The sequence below is a fragment of the Salmo salar genome, chromosome 01 (genome assembly GCF_965601325.2).
Source record: "Salmo salar chromosome 01, fSalSal1, whole genome shotgun sequence".
Taxonomy (NCBI): Eukaryota; Metazoa; Chordata; class Actinopteri; order Salmoniformes; family Salmonidae; genus Salmo; species Salmo salar.
The window spans coordinates 77,380,486-77,407,387 of record NC_138291.1 but is presented as its reverse complement, the minus strand read 5'-3'; the positions used below and the strand labels follow the sequence as shown (position 1 = coordinate 77,407,387).

At 40.3% G+C, this 26,902-nt stretch overlaps 1 protein-coding gene across 1 annotated transcript; it reads left to right on the top strand.

Moving 5' to 3' along the window:
* The first annotated feature begins 514 nt into the window (after positions 1-514).
* Positions 515-26,822, top strand: LOC106613069 (S-adenosylmethionine synthase). The gene is made up of 9 exons (XM_014214961.3): positions 515-760; positions 6,822-6,899; positions 7,362-7,484; positions 9,792-10,048; positions 18,557-18,682; positions 21,930-22,022; positions 22,199-22,381; positions 22,593-22,726; positions 23,058-26,822. Exons 1-9 carry the CDS (start codon positions 691-693, stop codon positions 23,158-23,160), a joined length of 1,167 nt encoding a protein of 388 aa, XP_014070436.1. The 5' UTR covers positions 515-690; the 3' UTR covers positions 23,161-26,822.
* The last annotated feature ends 80 nt before the right edge of the window (positions 26,823-26,902 follow it).

Below are 26,902 nucleotides of genomic sequence, written 5' to 3'. Positions count from 1 at the left end.
CTATTAATATAATTTGTTTTTGTACACCCAGTTATATTGCCAAACCAAAGAAGTTGAGGAAAGGTAGTTAGCAAGGTACATTGCATCATATATAAAAGCCTCTCTCTCTCTCTTCATACCTTTACACAGCCCCAGCTCAATCCTAAGGGAGAGCTAACCAACCCGGAGAATAGAGGGGAGTGATACTTTGCTTTCTACAGCCCAACAAAGGTATCTGGACTGCAGCAGCACCCCGTGGACGACAGAAGTGGTAGATTCCTTCCACCATTCAGGATTGTGGAAAGAACAAGGGTTTAATTGGGACTTCCCAAAAGTTTAAATCCCCTCCATCAACAACTCCCCACTGGAATGGTCTGTCCCATTCACCACATGATGTGTGTGTGTGTGTGTGTGTGTGTGTGTGTGTGTGTGTGTGTGTGTGTGTGTGTGTGTGTGTGTGTGTGTGTGTGTGTGTGTGTGTGTGTGTGTGTGTGTGTGTGTTTTCTCTTAGCCATATATAGGACCAAGTGTAGATAGTCCAGGAGTTCTGTTGGATAGACAGTCAATTGGCTGCAGGGCTGCAACCCTCACTCTCTCTACCTTCTCGAGCAGGAATATAAAGCTCTCACCAGATCTATTTGGCTGCTGTTGAAGGAAACAGAGGAACTTCTCTGTGTTTTTGAGTGGTTCTGAGCACCTGCCTGTGTCAAAATGAGTGACACTCTGCTGGATGATGAGTCCTTCATGTTCACTTCGGAGTCCGTCGGAGAGGGACATCCAGGTGAGTCTTCTCCTGGCTCCATTTTACTTGCTCTTTACCAGTACTCAGAATTTTTTCTAGCCGTGCCCCCACAGCTATAGCAACATGCTCAATGAGAACCTACATCTGTGCCTGTCAGATGAAGTGTGAATAGTTACTCAATGTTGATAATGCACATTATATATCTGTTGCATGGCTACAGTTTGGCACAATCATAGTTCAAGTGTATATAGCCCTCAAATTCAAATCTGGATATCAAAGCCAGTTCCAGTACTTTTTTCATACTTCCCCTTTAATCAGGGACTGATTTAGGCGGGTGCAATTAAATATCAGGAAGGACAGAAAAACCAGCAGTAGTTTGGACCTCGTGTCAAACTCATTCCACGGAGGGCCGAGTGTCTGAGGGTTTTCGCTCCACCCTTGTACTTGATTAATGAATTAAAGTCACTAATTAGTAAGGGACTCCCTTCACCTGGTTGTCTAGGTCTTAATTTAAAGGAAAAAAATAAAACCTAAGACACTTGGCCCTCTGTGAAATGAGTTTGACACCCCTGTCGTAGCGTAGATCTGAATACCCATGGTATATATTATGAGATATTAAAGATGGAAAATAAAATAAAATTAGACAGAATTGAACTAAATGTCTATATTTGCTCAAAAACGGATTACCGTACTGATGTAGAAACACAGCATAATGGTGCTCTATGACACAAACATAGTACCTAGTCAGCCACTATAATACCCTGGAGGTAGTTAATCTGTCTGTGCTCCTAGCAGACACATTTACACATTTACTATGAGAGCATATGGATGGTATTCCATTGATAGACTACCCCCATGGCCCTGTCTTTTTCTCACTCTGTCTCTCTCTTTCCCTCTCTCTCTGATGGGGGATATTCAGTAGAGAGGTCTGGTGTAGAGTTGCATTGCTGAGAGAAAGGGAGAGAGAGAGTGACGTATGCTCCCACAGTGCAATATTGCCAGCACGCAAACACATTCACACAAACAGTCTGATGTTGCATCACCCACCAATACAAGCACAGCGGTGGGTCGATAGTGACACAAAGTACATTGCACACACTGTTCCACAGAAATCAGTGAGTCAATTAAGTTTGATAAGTTGTGGTGTGTGTGTTTTGGGGGGGGGGACAATGTTGCAGTTTGATTTGGCTCTTATTTTAACATGTTCATTCTGCTAAAGCAACCTGATGTCCCGTACACTCCGCCCCCTCCAACCATGTTAACTCCAACCACGTCCAATCAAAAATGCTAAAACCTACTCTGCCCTCTTTGGGCTAGATTAACCAAACAATGCTGACCCTGTGTGTGAGAATATCTACAGAAACATAAACAGTCATACAAAGATGCTGATTGTGAAAGGTATGAAAAGTTATCGTACTATTGCAATAAGCTAACTACGCAAGACTATTAGGGCCAAGTGAAGTGAAAAAAAAATGGGATGTGATACTTTTTTATGCATGATAGTACTTTAAAAAAGTGTCAATATTTTGAGAATAATGTGGCAATAATTCAAGAATAAACAATGAAGCAGGGGTTTTACGCAAAGGTGTTTGTGGGAGGGTTAATATAGGTAACCACACAGACTTCGATGAAATACCTCATCTGAGTCTGTGTGGTTCCTCCTTCTGAAAATAATCTGTGGCACAACTTCTTCCAGGTCCTAAGAGGCCTACTTATAATAATATGGTTATTATGTGCTAAAAGAGATAGGATTTCCTTGTTACTAAAGCCAATTCTAAAGTATAGTTTCACCAAGTATCACCACCAATCGCTGTTTTTTTCACTTGGCCCTAATACTCTTCTGTAGTTAACAGTATGTAACAGTACAGTGTATTGGTATTTCTATAAATAATGGTTCCAATGTGTGAAATTGTGATACACATTTCTAAATGATTTGAAACAAAACAAAAACGACTTTTGTGCAGTTCCACATGTGTACTTATAGGAATAATGCCAATTTGGCCCATAAGTCCACCTAACAACAACATAGGCCTAGGATTGCAGTTGAAGTCGGAAGTTTACAGACACCTTAGCCAAATACATTTAAACTCAATTTTTCACAAGTCAGAAGTTTACATACACTCAATTAGTATTTGGTGCATTGCCTTTAAATTGTTTAACTTGGGTCAAACGTTTCGGGTAGCCTCCCACAAGCTTCCCACAATAAGTTGGGTGAATTTTGGCCCATTCCTCCTGACAGAGCTTGTGTAAGTGAATCAGGTTTGTAGGCCTCCTTGCTCGCACACGCTTTTCAGTTCTGCCCACAAATGTTCTATGGGATTGAGGTCAGGGCTTTGTGATGGCCACTCCAATACCTTGACTTTGTTGTCCTAAGACATTTTGCCACAACGTTGGAAGTATGCTTGGGGTCATTGTCCATTTGGAAGACCCATTTGCAACCAAGCTTTAACTACCTGACTGATGTCTTGAGATGTTGCTTCAATATATCCACATCATTTTCCCTCCTCATGATGCCATCTATTTGTAAAGTGCACCAGTCCCTCCTGCAGCAAAGCACCCCCACAACATGATGCTGCCACCCCCGTGCTTCACAGTTGGGATGGTATTCTTCGGCTTACAAGCCTCCCCCTTTTTCCTCGAAACATAACGATGGTCATTATAGCCAAAAAGTTATATTTTTGTTTTATCAGACCAGAGGACATTTCTCCAAAATGTATGATCTTTGTCCCCATGTGCAGTTGCAAACCGTAGTCTGTCTTTTTTATGGCGGTTTTGGAGCAGTGGCTTCTTCCTTTCTGAGCGGCCTTTCAGGTTATGTCGATATAGGACTCGTTTTACTGTGGATAAAAATACTTTTGTACCTGTTTCCTCCAGCATCTTCACAAGGTCCTTTGCTGTTGTTCTGGGATTGATTTGCACTTTTTGCACCAAAGTACGTTAATCTCTAGGTGACAGAACGCGTCTCCTTCCTGAGCGTTTGGAAATTGCTCCCAAGGATGAACCAGACTTGTGGAGGTCTACAATTGTTTTTCTGAGGTCTTGGATGATTTCTTTTGATTTTCTCATGACGTCAAGCAAAGAGGCACTGAGTTTGAAGGTAGGCCTTGAAATACATCCACAGGTACACCTCCAATTGACTCAAATGATGTCAATTAGCCTATCAGAAGCTTCTAAAGCCATGACATCATTTTCTGGAATTTTCCAAGCTGTTTAAAGGCACACTCAACTTAGTGTATGTAAACTTCTGACCCACTGGAATTGGGATACAGTGAATTATAAGTGAAATAATCTGTCTGTAAACAATTGTTGGAAAAATTACCTGTGTCATGCACAAAATAGATGTCCAAACCAATTTGCCAAAACTATAGTTTTTAAAGAAGAAATTTGTGGAGTGGTTTAAAAACAAGTTTTAATTACTCCAACCTACGTAAGTGTATGTAAACTTCAGACTTCAACTGTAAGTATATCTTAAACCACATACTTTTATACTTTTACTGAAGTAGTATTTTACTGGGTGACTTTCAGTTTTACTTGATGCGTTTTCTATTAAGGTATCTTTACTTTTACTCAAGTATGACAATTGAGTACTTTTCCCACCACTGCTCTTTTGTTGCTGAAAAAAATGCAAACCTGTAGTGTAAAAAAATGTAATAATAATTGTGAGTTTAAAAAGGCTTCTAAAGTTCTAATCCACATAATAATTCACATTTCCTGTTGCTGCAGGATTATTTTGCTGCTGTAGCAAACTGGCTCAAATTAAGATCCTTCATCTGTATGTAACCTTTACACCAGGGTTTGATATACAGTGGTAAACTTCAGCTCCAGATTAAGATTATTAATGTGAGATAATGATGACTTTGGGCATTTGCATCTGTATTGCATAGTTTTGCATGCCAGGCCTAGGATACAGTGCCTTCAGAAAGTATTCCTACCCCTTGACTTATTCCACATTTTGTTGTTTTGCAGCCTGAACTTAAAACAAAATCTCACCCATCTACACACAATACCCCATAATGACAAAGTGACAAAGTTTTTAGAAATGTTTGCAAATGTATTGAAAATGGAATACAGAAATATCTCGTTTACATAAGTAATCACACCCCTGAGTCAAAACATGTTAGAATCACCTTTGGCAGCGGTTACTGCTGTGAGTCTTTCTGGGTGTCTCTAAGAGCTTTGCACACCTGGATTGTGCAATATTTGTCAATTATTATTTTCAAAATGTTTCAAACTCTGTCAAATTGGTTGTTGATAAATGCTAGACAACCATTTTCAAGTCTTGCCATAGATTTTCAAACAGATTTAAGTAAAAAATATAGCTCAGCCACTCAGGAGCATTCACTGTCTTCTTGGTAAGCAACTCCAGTGTAGATTTGGACTTGTGTTTTAGGTTATTGTCTTGCTGAAAGGTGAATTAATCTCCCAGTGTCTGGTGGAAAGCAGAGCTCAATTGTGCATAGCTCAATTCCATGTATTTTTTACCCTGAAAACCCCCCAGTCTTTAATGATTACAAGCCTACCCATAACATGATGCAGCCGCCAGTATGCTTGAAAATATGGAGAGTGGTACTAAGTAATGTGTTGCATTGGATTTGCCCAAAACATAACACTTTGTATTCAGGACAAAAGGTTAATTGCTTTGCCACATTTTTTATAGTAAAGCTTTAGTGCCTTGTTGCAAACCGGATGAATGTTTTAGATTTTTTTTTTCTTTACAGGCTTCCCTCTTTTCCCTCTGTCAATTAGATTAGTATTGTGGAGTAACTACAATTTTGTTGATCCATCCTCCATTTTCTCCTATCACAGCCATTAAATTCTGTAACTGTTTTAAAGTCACCATCCGGCAACTGAGTTAGGAAGGACGACTCTATCTTTGTAGTGACTGGGTGTATTGATACACCACCCAAATAAACCAATAAGAAAGAGAGTTCCAAACCTTTCTGCCAATAACAGCTAGTTCCCTCTCCCAGAAAGTCATTTTTACATTTTAGTCATCAAGCAGACACTCCGATCCAGAGCGACTTACAGGTGCAATTAGAGTTAAGTGCCTTGCTCAAGGGCATATTAAGCTATTTTTGTTTTTTCACCTTGTCACCTCTGGAATTCAAACCAGCGACCTTGCGGCTATTGGCCCAACGCTATAACCGCTAGGCTACCTGCCACCCTTAGTTCTAGAAAAATTCTTGCTTGAGAAATTGCTCTTTGCTAAGAAGCTATTTCTTTTTGACCGTTTTAATTGAAAACAATCACAGTAAGGCACTTCATTGTTACCCAGAAATGATTTGATATTGATTTCAATGCTGTATTCAACCCTTTAACATTATTCCACTTTTCATGAAACCTAATTTTGACCAGTTATTAACCTAACCACAGATCAAGCAAACTTAATCTAATAATTGTATCAAATGTTATTTGTCACATGGTTCGTAAACAGCAGGTGTTGACTAACAGTGAAATGCTTACTTACGGGCCCTTCCCAACAATGCAGAGGGAAAAATAATAGAAAAATAATAACACAAGGAATAAATACACAATGAGTAACTATAACTTGTACCAGTACCGAGTCAATGTGTAGGATTACGAATTAATTGAGGTAGATATAGGTAGGGGTAAAGTGACTTGGCAACAGAATAGACAATAGGCAGTAGCAGCAGCGTATGTGATGAGTCAAAAGTGCAAAAGGAGACTAAAAGTTATAAACTTAACGTTCAAATCCTGTTGCTGCAGCATTATTTTTTCTGTGACAATACAGGTCAAATTAAGATCCTACATTTGTACATTCCTACAGGTCTATTTGACTGTGTGGGGTGTGGTGTGGAAAACAGTTGTGAAAAATACTGCTCTTTTGTACTTTGGGATTATCCCCCAAAAAAGGAATGTGACACTTTTTAAAGATTTCACGAGTTCAATGGGTACAATCCTGTTCATGAGGATATTATTAATTCGCATCACGCTCAAATACACTTTGTTTCGGTGTTTCTTGATTCAAGCCATGTGCTGGGTGGCAGGCATCACTCCAACGACCCATGAATTTATTTGTGTCTGCTTTATATCCTTTGTTCTTTTCATTTATTATTGTCCTCTTTCTGTCCTTTTCCAGACAAGATATGTGACCAGATCAGTGATGCTGTCCTGGATGCTCACCTGAAACAGGACCCAGATGCCAAGGTTGCCTGTGGTGAGTTAGAGGGGGACACATTTAAAGGAAATACACAGAATAACAGGGTCATGGTGAGTGAAGGGACACATTTAAGTGAAACACACAGAACAACAAAGGCAAATGTCCCAAAAGCATTTGACCATGTATTCCTTCTGTTCTGTCTAAAGCTAGCACTTCTTTCTGTTTTGTTTGAACTCAAACCCTTTGATTTTGTCTTACATAACTTCTTAATTTCCAAGAAAAAAACTCAAGGAAATAAGCTTATTAGAATAATTGGGACACACAAAACATAAGAAACCCACTGACCCCATATTGGGATATTGACCTAATGTACATTCTACACTTATCTATGTCCACTATGAACTCAAAACTATTTGTTGTTGTTGTTGATTTTATCCCAAGATAGAGGTCTAAAGATAAGTGTCATTGGTTGTTATTACACAGTTCTAAAGTGTTAATGGTTGTCTTCACCCTGTGTAGAGACGGTGTGTAAGACTGGCATGGTGCTGCTGTGTGGAGAGATCACGTCCCGGGCCAATGTAGACTACCAGAAGGTGGTCAGAGACGCTATCAAACACATCGGCTACGACAACTCAGACAAAGGTGAGAAACAGGCTTCTGTTGTACTCAAACCAGTATGTTTCTACTGAACAAAAATATAAATGCAGCATGTAAAGTGGTGGTCCCATGTATCATGAACTGAAATAAAAGATCACCGAAATGTTCCATACACATAAAAAGCTTATTTCTCTCAAATGTTGTACACACATTTCTTTACATCCCTGTTAGTGAGCACTTCTTCTTTGCCAAAATAATCCATCCACCTGACAGGTGTGGCATATCAAGAAGCTCATTAAACAGCATGATCATTACTGTTCATTTCTCTACTCTTCTCCTGAAACGGGACCCAGATGCCAAGGTTGCCTGTGGTGAGTTAGAGGGGGACACATTTAAAGGAAACACACAGGGTCATGGTGAGTGAGGGGACACATTTAAGTGAAACACACAGACCAACAAAGGCAAATGTCCCAAAAGCATTTCACCATGTATTCCTTCTGTTCTGTCTAAAGCTAGCACTTCTTTCTATTTTGTTTGAACTCAAACCCTTTGATTTTGTCTTAAGTAACTTCTTAAAACTCAAGGAAATAAGCTTATTAGAACAGTTGGGACACACAACACATAAGAAACCCACTGACCCCATATTGGGATATTGACCTAATGACGCAAGTGTTCTCTTCTCTACCAACGTTGTTTTAGACAATTTGGCAGTACGTCCAATCGGCCTCACAACCACAGACCATGTGTAACCATGCCAGCCCAGGACCTCCACATCCCGCTTCTTCACCTGCAGGATCGTCTGAGACAAGCCACCCGGATATCTGATGAAACTGTGGGTTTGCATACACGAAGAATTCGGTTATGCAGAAACAGTCTCAGGGAAGCTCATGTGCGTGCTCATCGTCCTCACCAGTTTCTTGACCTGACTGCAGTTCAGCGTCGTAACCGACTTAAGTGGGCAAATGCTCACCTTCGATGACCACTGGCACACTGGAGAAGTGTGCTCTACGTGGATTTCAACTGTACCGGGCAGATGGCAGACGGCGTGTATGGCGTTGTGTGGACGAGCGGTTTGCTGATGTCAACGTTGTGAACAGAGTGCCCCATGGTGGCGATGGTGTTATGGTATGGGCAGGCATAAGCTATAGACAATTAACACAATTGCATTTTATCGATGGCAATTTGAATGCACAGACATACCGCGGCGAGATACTGAGGCCCATTATCGTGCCATTCATCTGCCGCCATCACCTCATGTTTCAGCATGACAATGCAAAGCCCCATGTCGCAATGATCTGTGCACAATTCCTGGAAGCCGAAAATGTCCTAGTTCTTCCATGGCCTGCATACTCACCAGACATGTCACCTATTGAGCATGTTTGGGATGCTCTGGATCAATGTGTACGACAGCGTGTTCCTGTTCCCACCATTATCCAGCAACTTCGCACAGCCATTGAAGAGGAGTGGGACAACATTCCACAGGCCACAATCAACAGCCTGATCAACTCTATGCGAAGGAGATGTCGCGCTACATGAGGCAAATGGTGGTCACACCAGATACTGACAGGTTTTCTAATCCACAACCTTACCTTTTTTAAGGTATCTGTGACCAACAGATGCATATCTGTCACAACATCCACAGAAGGGGGCGCCTCTCCTCGGTCGAGCGGCGCTCGGCGGTCGTCGTCGCCGGCCTACTAGCTGCCACCGATCTGTGTTTCAGTGTCTATTAGTTATGTCTGGTTTTTGTTTGCACCTGTTTTGTGTTTTTTCATTAGTGGGGGGGTTATTTAGTCTGTCTGTGTTTAGCTAGGATTTTGTGCGGGATTGTTCGTTGTTACGTGTGGTGTTACTTATATTATCTAGGCATTAGGGTTGCCGGGCTGCGCCCCGTCTGCCTTTTGAACGGAGCTTCTTTTTGTCAATTTTTTCTGACTGTTATGCTCCCAGCCGTATGTGAAACTTACCCGTGGATTTATTAAATTAAGATTGTTCCAACGGACCTCAGTCTCCTGCGTTTGACTCACTCCTTAAACGGTTCATTCCGCTCGTGACAATATCTGTATTCCCAGTCATATGAAATCCATAGATTAGGGCCTAATGAATTTCTTTCAATTTACTTATTTCCTTATATGAATATTAACTCAGTAAAATCTTTGAAACTGTTGCATGTTGCGTTTATATTTTTTGGTGAGTGTACATACTATAGTGTAGATTGCATAATGTAGAAAATCAAAAACATACTAGAGGATTAATCATGACCCTCTGTCTCTCTTTTCCTCCCTCTTTCTCTTCCTCTCCCCGTCTCTCTCTTTCTGTCCCTACCTTTCTCCCTCCTCTCTCTCTCCCCAGGTTTTGACTATAAGACATGCAATGTGTTGGTGGCTCTGGAGCAGCAGAGTCCAGACATCGCTCAGGGTGTCCACGTCGACAGGAAAGAGGAGGATATGGGAGCTGGAGACCAGGGTCTGATGTTTGGCTATGCTACAGACGAGACAGAGGAGTGCATGCCTCTCACCATCGTCCTAGCTCACAAACTGAATTCCAAGATGGCCGAACTCAGACGCAACGGAACCGTTCCCTGGCTCCGCCCCGACTCTAAAACACAGGTGAGACTGAGAGAATTACCAATGAACTCTCTCTCTCTCCCTCATTCTCTCTCTGGAGGGATATACAGTTGAAGTCGGAAGTTTACATACACCTTAGCCAAATACATTTAAACTCAGTTTTCACAATTCCTGGCATTTAATCCTAGTAAAAATTCCCTGCTGTACTCAGTTAGGATCACCACTTTATTTTAAGAATGTGAAATGTCAGAATAATAGTAGAGGGAATAATTTATTTCAGCTTTTATTTCTTTCATCACATTCCCAGTGGGTCAGAAGTTTACATACACTCAATTAGTATTTGGTGCATTGCCTTTAAATTGTTTAACTTGGGTCAAACGTTTTTGGTAGCCTTCCACAAGCTTCCCACAATAAGTTGGGTGAATTTTGGCCCGTTCCTCCTGACAGAGCTGGTGTAACTGAGTCTGGTTTGTAGGCCTCCTTGCTCGCACACGCTTTTTCTGTTCTGCCCACATATTTTGAGGTCAGGGCTTTAGGGTTGAAGTCAGGGCTTTGTGATGGCCACTCCAATACCTTGAATGTGTTGTTCCTAAGACATTTTGCCACAACTTTGGAAGTATGCTTGGGGTCATTGTCCATTTGGAAGACCCATTTGCGACCAAGCTTTAACTTCCTGACTGATGTCTTGAGATGTTGCTTCGATATATATATTTTCCTCCTTCATGATGCCATCTATTTTGTGAAGTGCACCAGTCCCTCCTGCAGCAAACCGTAGTCTGGCTTTTTTATGGCGGTTTTGGAGCAATGGCTTCTTCCTTGCTGAGCGGCCTTTCAGGTTATGTCGATATAGGACTCGTTTTACTGTGGATATAGATACTTTGTACCCGTTTCCTCCAGCATCTTCACAAGGTCCTTTGCTGTTGTTCTGTGATTGATTTGCACTTTTCGCACCAAAGTACATTCATCTCTAGGAGACAGAACGCGTCTCCTTCCTGAGTGGTATGACGGCTACGTAGTCCCATGGTGTTTATACTTGCATACTATTGTTTGTACAGATGAACATGGTACCTTCAGGCATTTGGAAATTGCTCCCAAGGATGAACCAGACTTGTGGAGGACTACAATTTCTTTCTGAGGTCTAGGCTGATTTCTTTTGATTTTCCCATGATGTCAAGCAAAGAGGCATTGAGTTTGATGGTAGGCCTTGAAATACATCCACAGGTACTCCTCCAATTGACTCCAATGATGTCATTTAGCCTATCAGAAGCTTCTAAAGCCATGACATAATTTTCTGGAATTTTCCAAGCTGTTTAAAGGCACAGTCAACTTAGTGTATGTAAACTTCTGACCCACTGGAATTGGGATACAGTGAATTATAAGTGAAATAATCTGTCTGTAAACAATTGTTGGAAAAATTACTTGTGTCATGCACAAAGTAGATGTCCTAACCGACTTACCAAAACTATAGTTTGTTAACAAGAAATTTGTGGAGTGGTTGAAAAACGAATTTGAATGACTCCAACCTAAGTGTATATAAACGTCCGACTTCAACTGTATTAGAAGAGAGGTGGTGTAGGGTTGCATATAGAGAGAAAGAGAAAGGGAGATAAATTAATGAAGAGAGAGAAAGGGAGAGAAAGTAAGGAAAAGAGAGGGAGAACATTGAGAGAGAGAATTGACTTGAAATATAATTGAGAGAGAGAGAGAAGCATGTGGTCCCCACTTGAAACCATGACTCCCCACTGAGAGTTTACCACTAGGAAGGTGTTGCCATGAGACCATGTGACTAGTCTGTTTTTACCCCTGAGTGGGAATGAGTTGACCCCTAACCCTGACCCCATGTAGTAACACGTCTGGAGCAAAGGAGACCGGCTGTGGTCTTGTCAATCATAGCAAACGGTCTGGTTCCATTTCAACCTCTAAACCCTTCTCTTAGCTCCTACCTCTTCTCCTAGCACCTACTCTCTTCAATGTTCACAGATCTAAAAGGATTGGAGAGGTGTCAGGAATGTGGTGGAAGCTCCACTGAGGTTGCCCTAAACTACACGTCTAGCATCCAAGTTGGGAGAAGGAGCAAGGAGCTGAAATGGAACAGACCAAAATCCAATAGATTCTTTCCTCAGGCAGCTGTAACCTTATGGGTAATTCTCAAGCAATTCTCAAATTCCTGAGTTATGAGCGGGAAGTGAAGAGGGAAGGGTCTTCAGTTTTAGGGGTATTTTTGAAGGGGGCTGGAAAAGGAATGGCCCAAAATAGGATCTTGTGAGAGGGATTACATTCAGACATAAGGGGGGAGGAGCTCAGACATTCACATCTCTGAAGGGAAGTTCAGTTAGTTAACCAAGGCCCTCAGAAAATGTTATTGATATCTGATAACATTGACAGGCACGTGTCTTGGCTTCAGGACTGAACATAATAAAGACAAACATGTAGCAGAACATGTGATGATATTAATTAACAGTGCAAATTGTCCAAACAGATTCTCAAGGTAGATGGATAATTTTAAATATGTTATTGGACCATAAACAGATATAGCTCATTAACCTATACGGTCCGAATAATAATGATCCACGCTCCTTATAAAATATATATAATCATGTATCAACCCTACAAGCAACACTAGACTCTATTATTATGGTGGGAGATTTTAATACGGTCTTAAATACCTCTATGGACCGGAAAGGAAATCACACTGCAAACTATCACCCTCAGGCACTTATGGAAATCATGAATGTCATGGATATATTGGAATTAGTGGATATATGGAGACTTAAATACCCTGACCTAGTGAGACATACATGGCGGAGGCTTAATCAAGCTAGTCGTCTTGATTACTTTCTTATGTCATTCTCTCTGGCACCAAAAGTTTAAAAAGTGTTGATAGGGGACAGAACTTATTCAAGATAGATCCAGTGTAATATATTATAAAAATAAAGCGAACTGGATGGAATATGGGGAAAAATGCACCAAATTATTTTTAAATCTTCAACATAGAAATGCTACCAAAAAAAAATCTTGAAACTTGTTACAAATGATGGAGTCGCTCATGATTCACCGAACAATATTTTGAAAGAGGAAGTAAAGTACTTTAAGAATATGTTTTTGTTTCAGTCTCCTCTATCTCCACTAACTGAAACTAATTGTATGGATTTTTTTCCTATTAATAATGTAAAATTAACATCTGTACAGAAAGACTCATGTGAAGACCAAATTACAGAGGAGGAACTTCTTGATGCAATTAAAGCCTTTAAGTCTGGGAAAACTCCAGGGCTGGATGGCATACCAGTGCCATATATATACTAAGAGGACCAACATTAGCATGTTTTAGCCACTCCTATATAAACGGTAGATTATCGGACACGCAACAAGAAGGTCTGATTTCATTATTACTGAAACAGGATCCAAGTGATATATATAAAGATCCAGTCCATTTAAAAATTGGAGGCCTCTTACACTGTGATGGAAAAATTCTAGCAGAATGCATAGCGCATTGAATTAAAAAGGTATTGTCGGATATTATTCATCCTAATCAGACAGGTTTTTACATGGACGATACATTGGAGATAATATATGACAAGTACTGGAAACAATAGAACACTATGAAAAATCTGGGAAACCAGGCCTGGTACTCATAGCTGACTTTGAAAAGGCTTTGATAAAGTACGACTGGAGTTTATATGTAAATGCCTGGAATATTTCAATTTTGGAGAATCTCTTATAAAATGGGTTAAAGTTATGTATAGTAACCCTAGGTGCAAAATAGTAAATAATGGCTACTTCTCAGAAAGTTTTAAACTGTCCAGAGGAGTAAAACGAGGTTGTCCACTATTGGTATATCTATTTATTATTGCCATCGAAATTTTAGCTGTTAAAATCAGATCCAACAATAATATCAAAGGGTTAGAAATTCAGCGCTTAAAAACAAAGGCGTCATTGTACGCTGATGATTCATGTTTTCTTTTAAATCCACAATTTGGATCCCTTCACCGCCTCATAAAGAATCTCGATACTTATTTAACCTCTCTGGATTACAACCAAATTATGATTACGTATTGGATCACAAAAAAATTGTCACGTCCTGACCAGTATAGAGGATATTTTGTTATTGTAGTTTGGCCAGGACGTGGCAGAGGGTAGTTGATTTATGTATTACGGGGTTTGTTGGTCACTGGTTTATGTTTGTATTTCTATGGGTATGTTCTAGGTTAGTTTTTCTATGTGTCGGTTGGGTGCTGGACTCTCAATTGGAGGCAGGTGTTTCTAGTTGCCTCTGATTGGGAGTCCTATAAGTAGGTGTGTGTTTTGTTTGTCACTTGTGGGTAGTTATTTGTTAGCACTGCTTTTGTTGAGCCTGCTAATCTGTTCCTGTCGTTAGTTTGTTTATTGTTTTTTCGTGATGTTCTCATTTTTATAATAAAGATGTTGAGCACGCAACCCGCTGCGCCTTGGTCCCATTCTATCTTCCACGACAGCTGTGACAAAAATACAACTTCTACATTACCGTGTAGTTTACCAATAAAATGTTCTGATGGTGATGTGGATATACTCGGTATACTTATCCCGAAATAAAGAAATGATCTCACTCCAATAAATGTTAATAGAAAGTTAGCAAAAATAGATAAGATCTTGCTACCATGGAAAGGAAAATAGCTGTCTATTTGTGGAAAAATCACCATGATTAACTCTTTAGTCATATCCCAGTTTACCTATTTGCATATGGTCTTGCCTACACCTAGCAACCAGTTTTTTTATTATATGAGCAAAAAATATTTCATTTTATTTGGAATGGAAGGCCAGCAAAAATTTAAAAGGGCCTATTTATATGATGAATATGAATTCGGAGTGCAAAAATTATTAAATATTAAAGCATTAGACCTCTCATTAAATGCGTCAGTTATACAAAAGTTATACTTAAATCCGAAATGGTTCTCTAGCAAATTAGTAAGAATGTCTCACCCCTTGTTGAAGAACTTTTTCCTTTATTCAGATTACAACCTCTCACTTTTGGTTATTTGAAAATCTCCAAAATATCTCTATTTTTAAAACAAGCCATAGAAAGCTGCTTGCAATTTGAGTTTTATCCACCAGAAAAGACAGAAAAAATAATACAACAAATATTGTGGTTAAATTAAATATACTAATTGATAAAAATAAAAAAATGTCATGCATGAAATGTATGCATTCACTACTGTAAGTTGCTCTGGATAAGAGCGTCTGCTAAATTACTAGAATGTAAATGTGAATTTCAATAAATAAATAAAATAAAAAAGGTATAATCTTTGTAAATTATATCATAAACAGGACGGGTAGAGTTATGTCACACATGCAGCTAACAAAAATATATGGAAATGTCAGCTCTACCCAAAATTAGAATCAACTAATTTCACCATTACTGTAAAAATGGAAGAGACAAGTGGAAGGGGGTAAAAGTAAGGAATTTGTCTGTCAGCCCTGCATTAAAGACCAAAATTGGTTAAAGAAAAATGTGATAAATAAAAAACGTATACCAGTTTAATTTAAGGACCAAAAGAAGACAGCTGTGCCACATAGATTGCAAACGTGTTGGGAAGAGATTTTCGATGTACCGATTCCATGGCACATGGTTAATGAACTGATACGCAAAACGGTCCCGGGTTCAAAACTTATAATTTTTTAATTTAAATTATTATACAAATGTATTGTACTAATAGAATGATGTATACTGTATGTGGGGGATTCAACCTTCCCAGCTCTGCAGATTTTGCTGCGAAGAAATACAGTGTAGACATTGTTAATGTCGTAAATGACTACTGTAGATGGAAAAGGCAGATTTTTTTATGGAATATCTACATAGGCTTAGAGGCTGAGTTCCAATGGCACGTTGTGTTAGCTAATCCAAGTTGATCATTTTTAAAGGCTAATTGATCATTAGAAAAACCTTTTGCAATTATGTTAGCACGGCTGAAAACTGTTGTGCTGATTTAAAGAAGCAATAAAACTGACCTTCTTTAGACTAGATGATTATCAGGAGCATCAGCATTTGTGGGTTTGATTACAGGCTCAAAATGGCCAGAAACAAAGCACTTTCTTCTGAAACTCGTCAGTCTATTCTTGTTCTGAGAAATGAAGGCTATTCCATGCGAGAAATTGCCAAGAAACTGAAGATCTCGTACCATGCTGTGTACAACTCCCTTCACAGAACAGCGCAAACTGTCTCTAACCAGAATAGAAAGAGGAGTGGGAGGCCCCAGTGCACAACTGAGCAAGAGGACAAGTACTGTACATTAGAGTGTCTAGTTTGAGAAACAGAGGCATCACAAGTCCTCAACTGGCAGCTTCATTAAATGGTACCCGCAGAACACCAGTCTCAACATCAACAGTGAAGAGGCGACTCAGGGATGCTGGCCTTCGGTCTAACTTATCCCAAACCATCTCAATTGGGTTGAGGTCGGGTGATTGTGGAGGCCAGGTCATCTGATGCAGCCCTCCATCACTCTCCTTCTTGGTCAAATAGCACTTACACTGCCTGGCAGTGTGTTGGGTCATTGTCCTGTTGAAAAACAATTGATAGTCCCACTAAGCGCAAACCAGATGGGATGGCGTATTGCTGCAGAACGCTGTGGTAGCCATGCTGGTTAAGTGTGCCTTGAATTCTAAATAAATCACAGATAGTGTCACCAGCAAAGCACCCCCACACCATCACACCACACATGTGGAGATCATCCGTTCACCTACTCTGCGTCTCACAAAGACACGGAGGTTGGAACCAAAAATCTCAAATTTGGACTCATCAGACCAAAGGACAGATTTCTACCGGACAGATTTCCACCGGTCTAATGTCCATTGCTCATGTTTCTTGGCCCAAGCAAGTCTCTTCTTCTTGTTGGTATCCTTTAGTAGTGGTTTCTCTGCAGCAATTCGACCATGAAGGCCTGATTCACGCAGTCTCCTCTGAACAGTTGATGTTGAGATGTGCTTGTTACTTGAACTCTGTGAAGCATTTATTTGGGCTGCAATTTCTGAGTCTGTAACTCTAATGAACTTTTAACCTCCCTGGGCAAGGTGGGACACTTGTCAACAGCCAGTGGAATCGCGTGGCGCGAAATACAAATACGTCATAAATGCTATAACTTCAATTTCTCAAACATATGACTATTTTACACCATTTTAAAGACAAGACTCTCGTTAATCTAACCACATTGTCCGATTTCAAAAAGGCTTTATAGCGAAAGCAAAACATTAGATTATGTCAGGAGAGTACCCTGCCAAAAATGATCGCACAGCCATTTTCAAAGCAAGCATAAATGTCACAAAAACCAAAACCACAGCTAAATGCTGTGGTTTTGGATTACCTTTGCTGGATTACCTTTGCTGGATTACCTTTGCTGTTCTTCGTCAGAATGCACTCCCAGGACTTCTACTTCAACAACAAATGTTGTTTTGGTTCCAAATAATCCATAGTTATATTCAAATACCTCCGTTTTGTTCGTGCGTTCAGGTCAGTATCCGAAGGGTGATGCGCATTTCGTGACAAAAAATTAAAATAGCGACAATATTCCAACCGGGTGACGTTGTATTCATTCAAAAACTGAAAGAAAAACATGGAGTCGTCTCGTGGACGCGCATCTCCAGTGTCATTGTTCCTTGCCTGACCACTCACAAAAACTCCTGCTGTTTTTCGCCCAGAGACTGCAGAGACGTCATTCCACTTTCTGGCGCCTTCTGGGAGCCAATGGAAGCCTTAGAAAATGTCACGTTACAGCAGAGATGCTGTATTTTTGATAGAGATGCCACAGAAGGAGAACAAATTGTCAGACAAGGCACTTCCTGTATGGAATCTTCTCAGGTTTTGGCCTGCCATATGTGTTCTGTTATACTCACAGACACCATTCAAACAGTTTTAGAACCTTTAGAGTGTTTTCTATCCAAATCTACTAATTATATGCATATTCTCGTTTCTGGGCAAGAGTAGTAACCAGTTTAAATCGGGTACGTTTTTTATCCGGCCATGCAAATACTGCCCCCTAGCCCCAACAGGTTTTAACAAGGCACACCTGTTAATTAAAATGCATTCCAGGTGACTACCTCATGAAGCTGGTTGAGAGAATGCCAAGAGTGTGCAAAGCTGTCATCAAGGCAAAGGGTTGCTACTTTGATGAATCTCAAAAATAAAATATATTTTAATTTGTTTAACACTTTTTTGGTTACTACATGACTCCATATGTGTTATTTCATAGTTGTGATGTCTTCAATATTTTTCTACAATGTAGAAAATATTAAAAATAAAGGAAACCCTGGAATGAGTAGGTGTGTCCAAATTTTTGACTGGTACTGTATATGTATGTGTATTTATATGTATGTATAGGTATATGTATACTATATACATTGGAAAAGATGCAGACAATGGCATTGATGGAGGCTACAGTCTCTCTGCAATATTAAAGCTGATCTACCCCATAAAAAAAAATATAAAAAACATGTAGCAGAACAAATATGATAACATATCTCATCTCCTCCCCTCTTCTCCCCCTCCATCCCTCCCTCTCATCGCTATCTCCTCTTCTTCATCAGGTGACGGTACACTATGAGCAGGAGAACGGGGCAGTGATCCCTATAAGGGTACACACCGTGGTCATCTCTGTTCAACATGATGACTTCATCGGCCTGGAGGAACAGAAGAAGGTGCTCAAGGAGACGGTACGTACTCAGGGCCTGCCCTCCCATTAGGCAAGATTAGGCGGTCGCCTATGGCGGCACTTGAATTTGGGGCGGCATTTTGGAAATTGGCTACCGCCCTCCGGCACCCCTGATCGGCTACTACACAGCCGTCGGTGCCCCAGCCACAAGCTCATAGTCATTGCTGCATCTCATAGCCACCCACCCCATTCCTCTCCCCCTATCCTTGGTAGCTATGGTTATATGTGTGTGTTTTTAGGGGATTATCCAATTGTGAAACATTAATAAAAATGAATCTGCCAATTAAACTATTGTATTGTTTTTTATGTTTGTGTGTGATGAAGATGATTGGTGATTAAGGCAGTAGCCTAACCTAGCCTGTTAATGTTAGCTAGCTACTAGTGGAAATCATTTCAGCTAAAGTAAGCTTTAGAGATTTGCAACCAAATTTGCTACCATGTCTAAGAGACAAAAACCATCAGGAAGTGAATATATATTTTTAAAAACTGATAAGAAAAGAGGCAAAATCTCTAAACCTAAGAGATTTGCTGCTGAAATTGATCAGCATGCAGCAATGTACATCAGCCGGTGTGGAGAACGATAAGCCGCCAAGGACAGGCCGTTAATGAGCAGAGACGGACGAGCCCCCGTTCACTGGTTCTAGCAGCCAAGAGGACGAACCACTTCCACGGATGATGACAGCTCTCTGGGTAGGCAAGAACAGGTGGTCGCACCAGGCCTTGCCACATCTCCAAACAATGTCGGCAGAGACCTTACTATCTGGGACCCGGACTCAGATTAGTCGCTCCACGTCCCGGATGACAGTGCTGCTGCTGCTGCTAAATCGGACTCCCAGAAAAAAAAAGTAAAGATCCCGGTGAGTGGCCCAAATATATGAATGTATCTTTACGGGATATGTTAGTGCAGGCTGGGCCACAACAGAATAAGGAGGGGAATTTCCCAAGAGATGTTTGGTGGCCCAATACAATAGGAGCATGGCAAACTGGGAGAGAGTGGAGAGACCATGGCTTATTTATTCCAAGCAAAACGATGAAGGCTTCTGTTTTTGCTGCAAACTTCTCGAGTGCAAATCTGCGCTGGTCAGGAATGGAACCAGGGACTGGAAGAATCTGTGCCACCTCCTCAGCTCACAGGAGAAGTCACATGACCGCCTAGATAGTTTCCAGAGGTGTAAGGAGCTGGAGATCAGGCTGGTGTCCAAGCAAACTATCGATGCCCAAGCCCAACGGGCTATTGACGGAGAGACTCTCCATTGGCAGCAGGTGTAGCAGAGACTCATAGCCCTGATACGCGTAATGGCCACCCAGAACATTGCGCTTGGTGGGACCACTGACAGGCTGAACGAGCCAAATAATGGGAACTTTCAGAAATTTGTGGAAATGCTGGGTATCTTAAACACAATTCGTTAAGGCTGGGTCATTGATAGAAGCTTGTTTTACACTGCTCCAGTGAAACGAGGCCCACCATGCATTTATGAAAGCACTTGTTTCCAAAGCTCAAACGATCTCACCCTTTTTACAGTTCTACAGGAATATTAAATGATAGGTTAAATATGTTAAATAAAAGTGTTATTTTATTGTAACAATTGTGGGGTCCTACCATGTGTGATAACAGGTGTCATATTATTAGTCAGAAACTCTGTTTGATTACAACATTGTAACTCTCTGATGCAGGGGTTAAAGTTAAATTCCTTTCTGCCCGGTAATGGACCTCCTATTTGTGCACGTGCGCACCAACTATTTTTATGGGCCTAATTATAGAATTACATATAGAATTGGAGCCTATTTTGTCCTATTCAAAAACGTGGTAGGCTTACCTGTTTGACAAACACAATTATGCTATCCATAGAAGTCGGTATAGCCAAATCCTCCAATACTGTCGCATGCACTCCTAAAATACCTCCGTGTCTGGTAAGGGCTTGGTGTGTTTGGGTGTTAGGGTTCAAATTGAGTGAGGGTATCCCATACCCTTTGTTAAAGAAAAGGGGAAAAGGATACCTACTGTAGGTATAAATACATAAGAAGAATCCAGATTATATAAAGGATTCTATAACAATGCTTAACTCCATGATTCCTTATGGTAGAAACAAGCTTTAAAATGCCCCAAAAAGACGTGACTCCAATGCATATGGGCATATATTGATTCCTCTCTGCGACATTCTAAAGTTAAGCTGCAGCCTATAATATTCAAGGAGACAAACAAATTGACTTTGCTATTCTGTCCCTATTAATTGAGCTTTTCACTCTCTGAAAAGAGAATATGTTTGTTTAAACCCAGGCAGCTTTTAGGGAAGCACTTCTGTTTTTTGGTTATTTTTTAACCTTTATTTAACTAGACAAGTCAGTTAAGAACAAATTCTTATTTTCAATGACAGCCCCTGAACAGTGGGTTAACTGCCTTGTTCAGGGGTAGAATGACAGATTTTTACCTTGTCAGCTCGGGGATTCAATCTTGCAACCTTTCAGTTACTAGTCCAAAACTCTAACCACTAGGCTGCCTGCCACTAGCTACCTACCTGCTGCAATGGAGGAGTAGAGGCTAAGTTGAACCTTACATTTTTCTGCGTTAGAGCGTCTGTCTGGGTGGAAAGGTAACTTTTGAAAGATTAAAATATTTGCAAACAGCGTTGCATACAAGACACTCTGGTTTGACATTAGAGAAATATGGTGAGAATGCCTATTTCTCTCTCCGTTATTACCTGAAACTTCTATTTTCATTATCCTGCTTTCTTTTGAGACTTTTTCAACCCAACATTTTATTTTGATTGCAAGATGTTTTTCCCCAATCAACACACACAGAAATATACAAAATGAATGTAATAGACATTGGTGATTTTATCAATGTAATGACATTGAACTGATTATATAGCCTAATTGTTGTTTAATTTGTAGTGTAGGACTATGAATTGGGCTGTTAATATGTTCCTCCAACATTTAGCTGAGAAAAATTGCCAACCCCTGCTGTACATGGTCTAGTGGGGGATGGGAGGTCGGTGGCAGGTTGTTGTCTCGCCTAGGGCGGCAGAATGTTCAGGGCCAGCCCTGTGCATACTAGATGATACGGCTAGGAAGTTAATTGAAACTCCAATTCAAGTATTTTTTCTAAACTTGGCCAAAGTATATGTATGTGTGGCTCTGGTGGTGGATGCAACACACACAATATCAACTCCTGCTATCTTCTTCCTCTGCCACTTTGACGCGTATTGAAAGGCTCCATAAAAATGTGCTATATTATTCTCTCCTATCAGGTGATCAAGGCAGTGGTTCCAGCTAAGTATCTGGATGATAAGACCATCTACCATCTGCAGCCCAGTGGACGTTTCGTCATCGGAGGACCCCAGGTGAATGTCACAACCTAAATGTGTGCAATCACGCATGTAAATAGACACAAGTTCACTCACTTCACCTACACACACACAAACACACAGCTCATTCGTTAAAGACCAAAGGATATTATGCAAGATCAAACCTCAAAACAAACACAATATCAACTCCTGCTATCTTCTTCCTCTGCCAGGGTGATGCTGGAGTGACGGGTAGGAAGATCATCGTTGATACGTACGGAGGCTGGGGGGCCCACGGTGGTGGAGCTTTCTCTGGTAAAGACTTCTCCAAGGTGGACCGCTCGGCTGCCTATGCTGCCCGCTGGGTGGCCAAGTCCCTGGTCATGGCCAAACTGTGCAGGAGGGTGCTGGTTCAGGTGAGGTCTTATCATGGTTCTCCTGGTTTTCGTAGTTCTCCTCCACAATAAAATAGCAACCAAATACATCAGTTCTCCTGACAGAGCTGACATCAGCTAATGACTTTTGACTTTATATTGTCATGATTGTCACTACCGCTGTAGGTTTTATCAGTGGTTGTCTCAAAATGTTGACATGAGCATTGAGGGCATTATGTCTGTGTGACTGTAGGTATCCTACGCCATCGGAGTGGCCCACCCTCTGTCCATCTCCGTGTTCACCTACGGCTCGTCACAGAAGTCTGAGAGAGAGCTGCTGCATATCGTCAACAAGAACTTTGACCTACGACCTGGTGTCATCGTCAGGTAAACACCTCACCTCTAAAGTCACACCATCTTGTCGTCATCAAAGGAAAACTGTTGTTGGTAACACATAATCTCACACAACAATAAATTAACCATAGAGGCCTATATCAGGCTTAAGGTACATTTTTGTGCATATTATTAGCTCAATTAAAGAACCCATCTCGAGAGCTGCAAACCCCTCTAAAGTTGTACGTCATACTTATCATGTCATTGAGAGATTTGTGTGGACATTTACGTTACACAAGCAGTGGTAGTGTACATTTGTGTATCAAATGCTGTTACAGGTGTGTCTTTCCCACCTCTGATGTGAGTTTTATCGCTCGCTCCACAGGGAGCTGAACCTGAAGAGGCCAATCTACCAGAACACTGCGTGCTACGGCCACTTTGGCCGGAGTGAATTCACCTGGGAAGTCCCTAAAGAGCTCACCTACTAAACATCCCCTCCTGGTGGTCAAATATATAACGAGCTGATGTGGAGATAGAAAACAGGCCCCCTCTACAGGCTACAACCACAAATGGTTCTGCTTTTTCATTGGCTAGTGTTGAGGTTAAAGGGATACTTTGGGATTTTGGCAACGAGGCCCTTTATCTACTTCCGCAGAGTCAGATGAACTTGATTATGTTAGCAGATCCCCATAGACTTCCAGTCATTGCGCTAACACTAGTTAGCATTCGCTTGTGAAACTACCTCTAACTTCCTTCATACTGGACACAGTTATGTAAAAATGGTAGAGGTAGTTTCACGAGCGAATGCTAACTAGCGTTAGCGCAATGACTGAAGGTCTATGGGGATCTGCTAGCATAATCAAGTTCATCTGACTCTGGGGAAGTAGGTGGATGGCCTCATTGACAAAATCCCGAAGTATTCTTTTACGGTTTGGAGTTATGATTAGGGTAAAAGGTAAGGTTTGGGCTAGTGCTGATCAATCATTAATGTTGTTGCAGCCCATAGAGTGGGATTTGTTTGTTTGTTCTTCTTGTCATATCTCTTCTCACTCCCTCCCTCTCTCTCTCAAACAAACAAAACCAACCATATAATAATCAATAAAGTTAAATATAGAAAAACATCTAAACTGTGAATATACTGTATAGCAATATATCCCCTCCACTCTGTCCATATCACTTTAAGATGGTGCTACAAATCCTGTATTTGTATTCATCCATAATCTAAGGGGAATATGTATCTGCAGGTTCAATCAACAACTTTCAATCAACCAAAGCATATTTATCTTTTATCAGTAGGGTCTTTCAATCCCATCTAATATTGGGAGGGAGATCACCCTCTAACTTGGGTTTCGGCCAAGGTTACAACTATTATCTTTGCACTGTATCAAACTGGTTTATATTATATGTAGCTCTGTAAAGATCAAATCCACATGAAAGTCTTCATTTTGTAATTCTCATCGATGCTGCGAGACATTTTTTTTTTACATTGCATCACTACTACTACAACGACACAACAGCAGCAACAATGACAGGTGAATAGTCAGATTACACAGGTTTCATATACCAGGGATGTGTCGGGCGGTATACTGTACCTCTTACCAGTGTATCACAGTTGACCAGATGTGGCAGTAGAAATAGACTTGCAAAATAAGGCTTCATAACCATTTATAAGGCATCATAATGATGCTTTATAACTGTTTATAAGGCCTTATAATGCTTTATGATGCATCTATTAACCCCTGCTCAGTCCTGTTTGATTATGCTATTTGTATCTTCATCTGTAAAGCTGCTGCTGGGATCTATCTCACTGTAAACAATATTAGCCGCCTTGAATGAATGAACTGTTCTCATCTCAACTCTGATGACCGATAGTAGATAAGGTTTGATGTATTTAGTTTTTTGACTTGATTGTGAGTTAATTGTTGTGATTATTTGTCAATGAATAGATTCTGAATAGATTGCAAAACTGCATGTTGCCAACAGTAGGAATATTATTTTGTGGACCAATGTTTCTACATTTGTACAATTTTACATGCCTGAGATGATGCTGTCTGAAAATAATAACGTTGAGTTTACCAGACAAACATGACAGAAGTATTTTAAGTTGATGACAGAATGTACCTCTTTCCTCAGAGTTTCAAACCACTTGTGCATTTTTTCTTTCATCCATTTTCCCAATTCTTTCAAACCATCTCTGGGACATTCACTTATTTGAAATCAGTGATAAGCTGTCTGTCTCTAAGTATAAATGTATTTTGCATAGACTCTTGTCTGTTTACATGATATGTTTTACTCTGAGTTGCTGGGCCCTGTATATTCTTTAAGGACATAGGGGAATAGTGTATAAAACAAAGTCTTCCAAAACGTTTCTGGATGCTGGTTTTGTCAAACAATAATTAAAGAACCTGAGAAATACCTCCACATAGTTAAAAACCATCCTGAGGTGTTTCATTTTTAGAAACATAAATTAAATGAAACACTTTGGGGGTTCTAGTAGCAGTGTGTGGGTGTTTCTGTTTCTCTTCACCTGCTGAGTCATTGATCCTGATGACCTAGGGCTTTAGCCTTGTGATGTGTTCAGCAAACACTGTACTGATTTAGGTATTATCTCTTCCTAACTGTGTCCCAAACCTTGTTGTCCTAAGGAGGTTTGTTTCCCCACCCTCTGTACCTAGTAGATACTTGCTGTTCTACCCTCTGTACCTAGTAGATACTTGCTGTTCTACCCTCTGTACCTAGTAGATACTTGCTGTTCTACCCTCTGTACCTAGTAGATACTTGCTGTTCTACCCTCTGTACCTAGTAGATACTTGCTGTTCTACCCTCTGTACATAGTAGATACTTGCTGTTCTACCCTCTGTACCTAGTAGATACTTGCTGTTCTACCCTCTGTACCTAGTAGATACTTGCTGTTCTACCCTCTGTACCTAGTAGATACTTGCTGTTCTACCCTCTGTACCTAGTAGATACTTGCTGTTCTACCCTCTGTACCTAGTAGATACTTGCTGTTCTACCCTCTGTACCTAGTAGATACTTGCTGTTCTACCCTCTGTACCTAGTAGATACTTGCTGTTCTACCCTCTGTACCTAGTAGATACTTGCTGTTCTACCCTCTGTACCTAGTAGATACTTGCTGTTCTACCCTCTGTACATAGTAGCTGGATAATTCCACGAAATGAGTGCCTTTTGCGTTTAAGTAGGAATTGTGCACAAATATATAATTTTAAAAGCCTGTTATATATACCACATGGAAAATTCAATAAATCCGATTTTTTTATATGGATAAAAACTTGCTAAAGAGCCAGAATTCAGCATTGTGACATGTCCCGCTGTGCGTCCTCTGTGAGGAAGATTTGAACCAACTTAATGTCTCCAAGTCTTCACCATAATTGGCGAAAGGGTTTTCACCTAGTTATTTGGTTGCTATGATAAAATGTTTTCTGAAGATTATTATTATTATTTTATGTGAATAGTGATTAATGTTAAGGTAACCAAAAAAAGTTACGTGAACTGAACGTTTTAATATGGTGAAACTATTCCTTTTTAAATAATAATTTCAAAAGAAACATTGAATATAATAGTCAAATCATAGTGTAAAAGCTAGTTCTACTCTTTTTGGCCATTTTCTGGTGTTTTGTGGTGGAAAACTGAGCGGGTCGAGCAAAACACATCAACCATGTTACTCTACCCATAGCATAGCTAGACAGGCAAGACATTTTATCACAATTTACATTTTTTTTTGTGAAGCTTGCATTTAATTGCCCCTCCCTGTTGCACACAATAAGCTTCCATTCCCCATGTCACAACGGGATTTATGGCTGATTTAAGATGAAATCGTCAGCCCTGTTACTTTATTTGGCACTTGATTGGCACCTACTATAGTATCTTTTTTATTTAACCTCTTGAGATGGTAAAACATGTTATGTTAAGTTGAACAAGTGCTCTTCATGGAATAATGTTTCTCACCAAATTACACTACTCAAAATGCACCTAATTGGTGGAATGCTGTTCTACCCTCTATACCTAGTCGATACTGTATGCTGTTCTTTCTTCCCCCTGCACCCAACTCTACGCAAAGTCATAACAGTTGGCAAAGAAACCTGAAAATGTAAATAATTGTTGACAATAAAAATATTTAAAACATAGAAAACTGTGTATAGAGCATTTGTTTGGGTTGTTATGCATGGTGTTTTATCATATCCACAGAGTCCTCAGGGACTTGGTATGCAA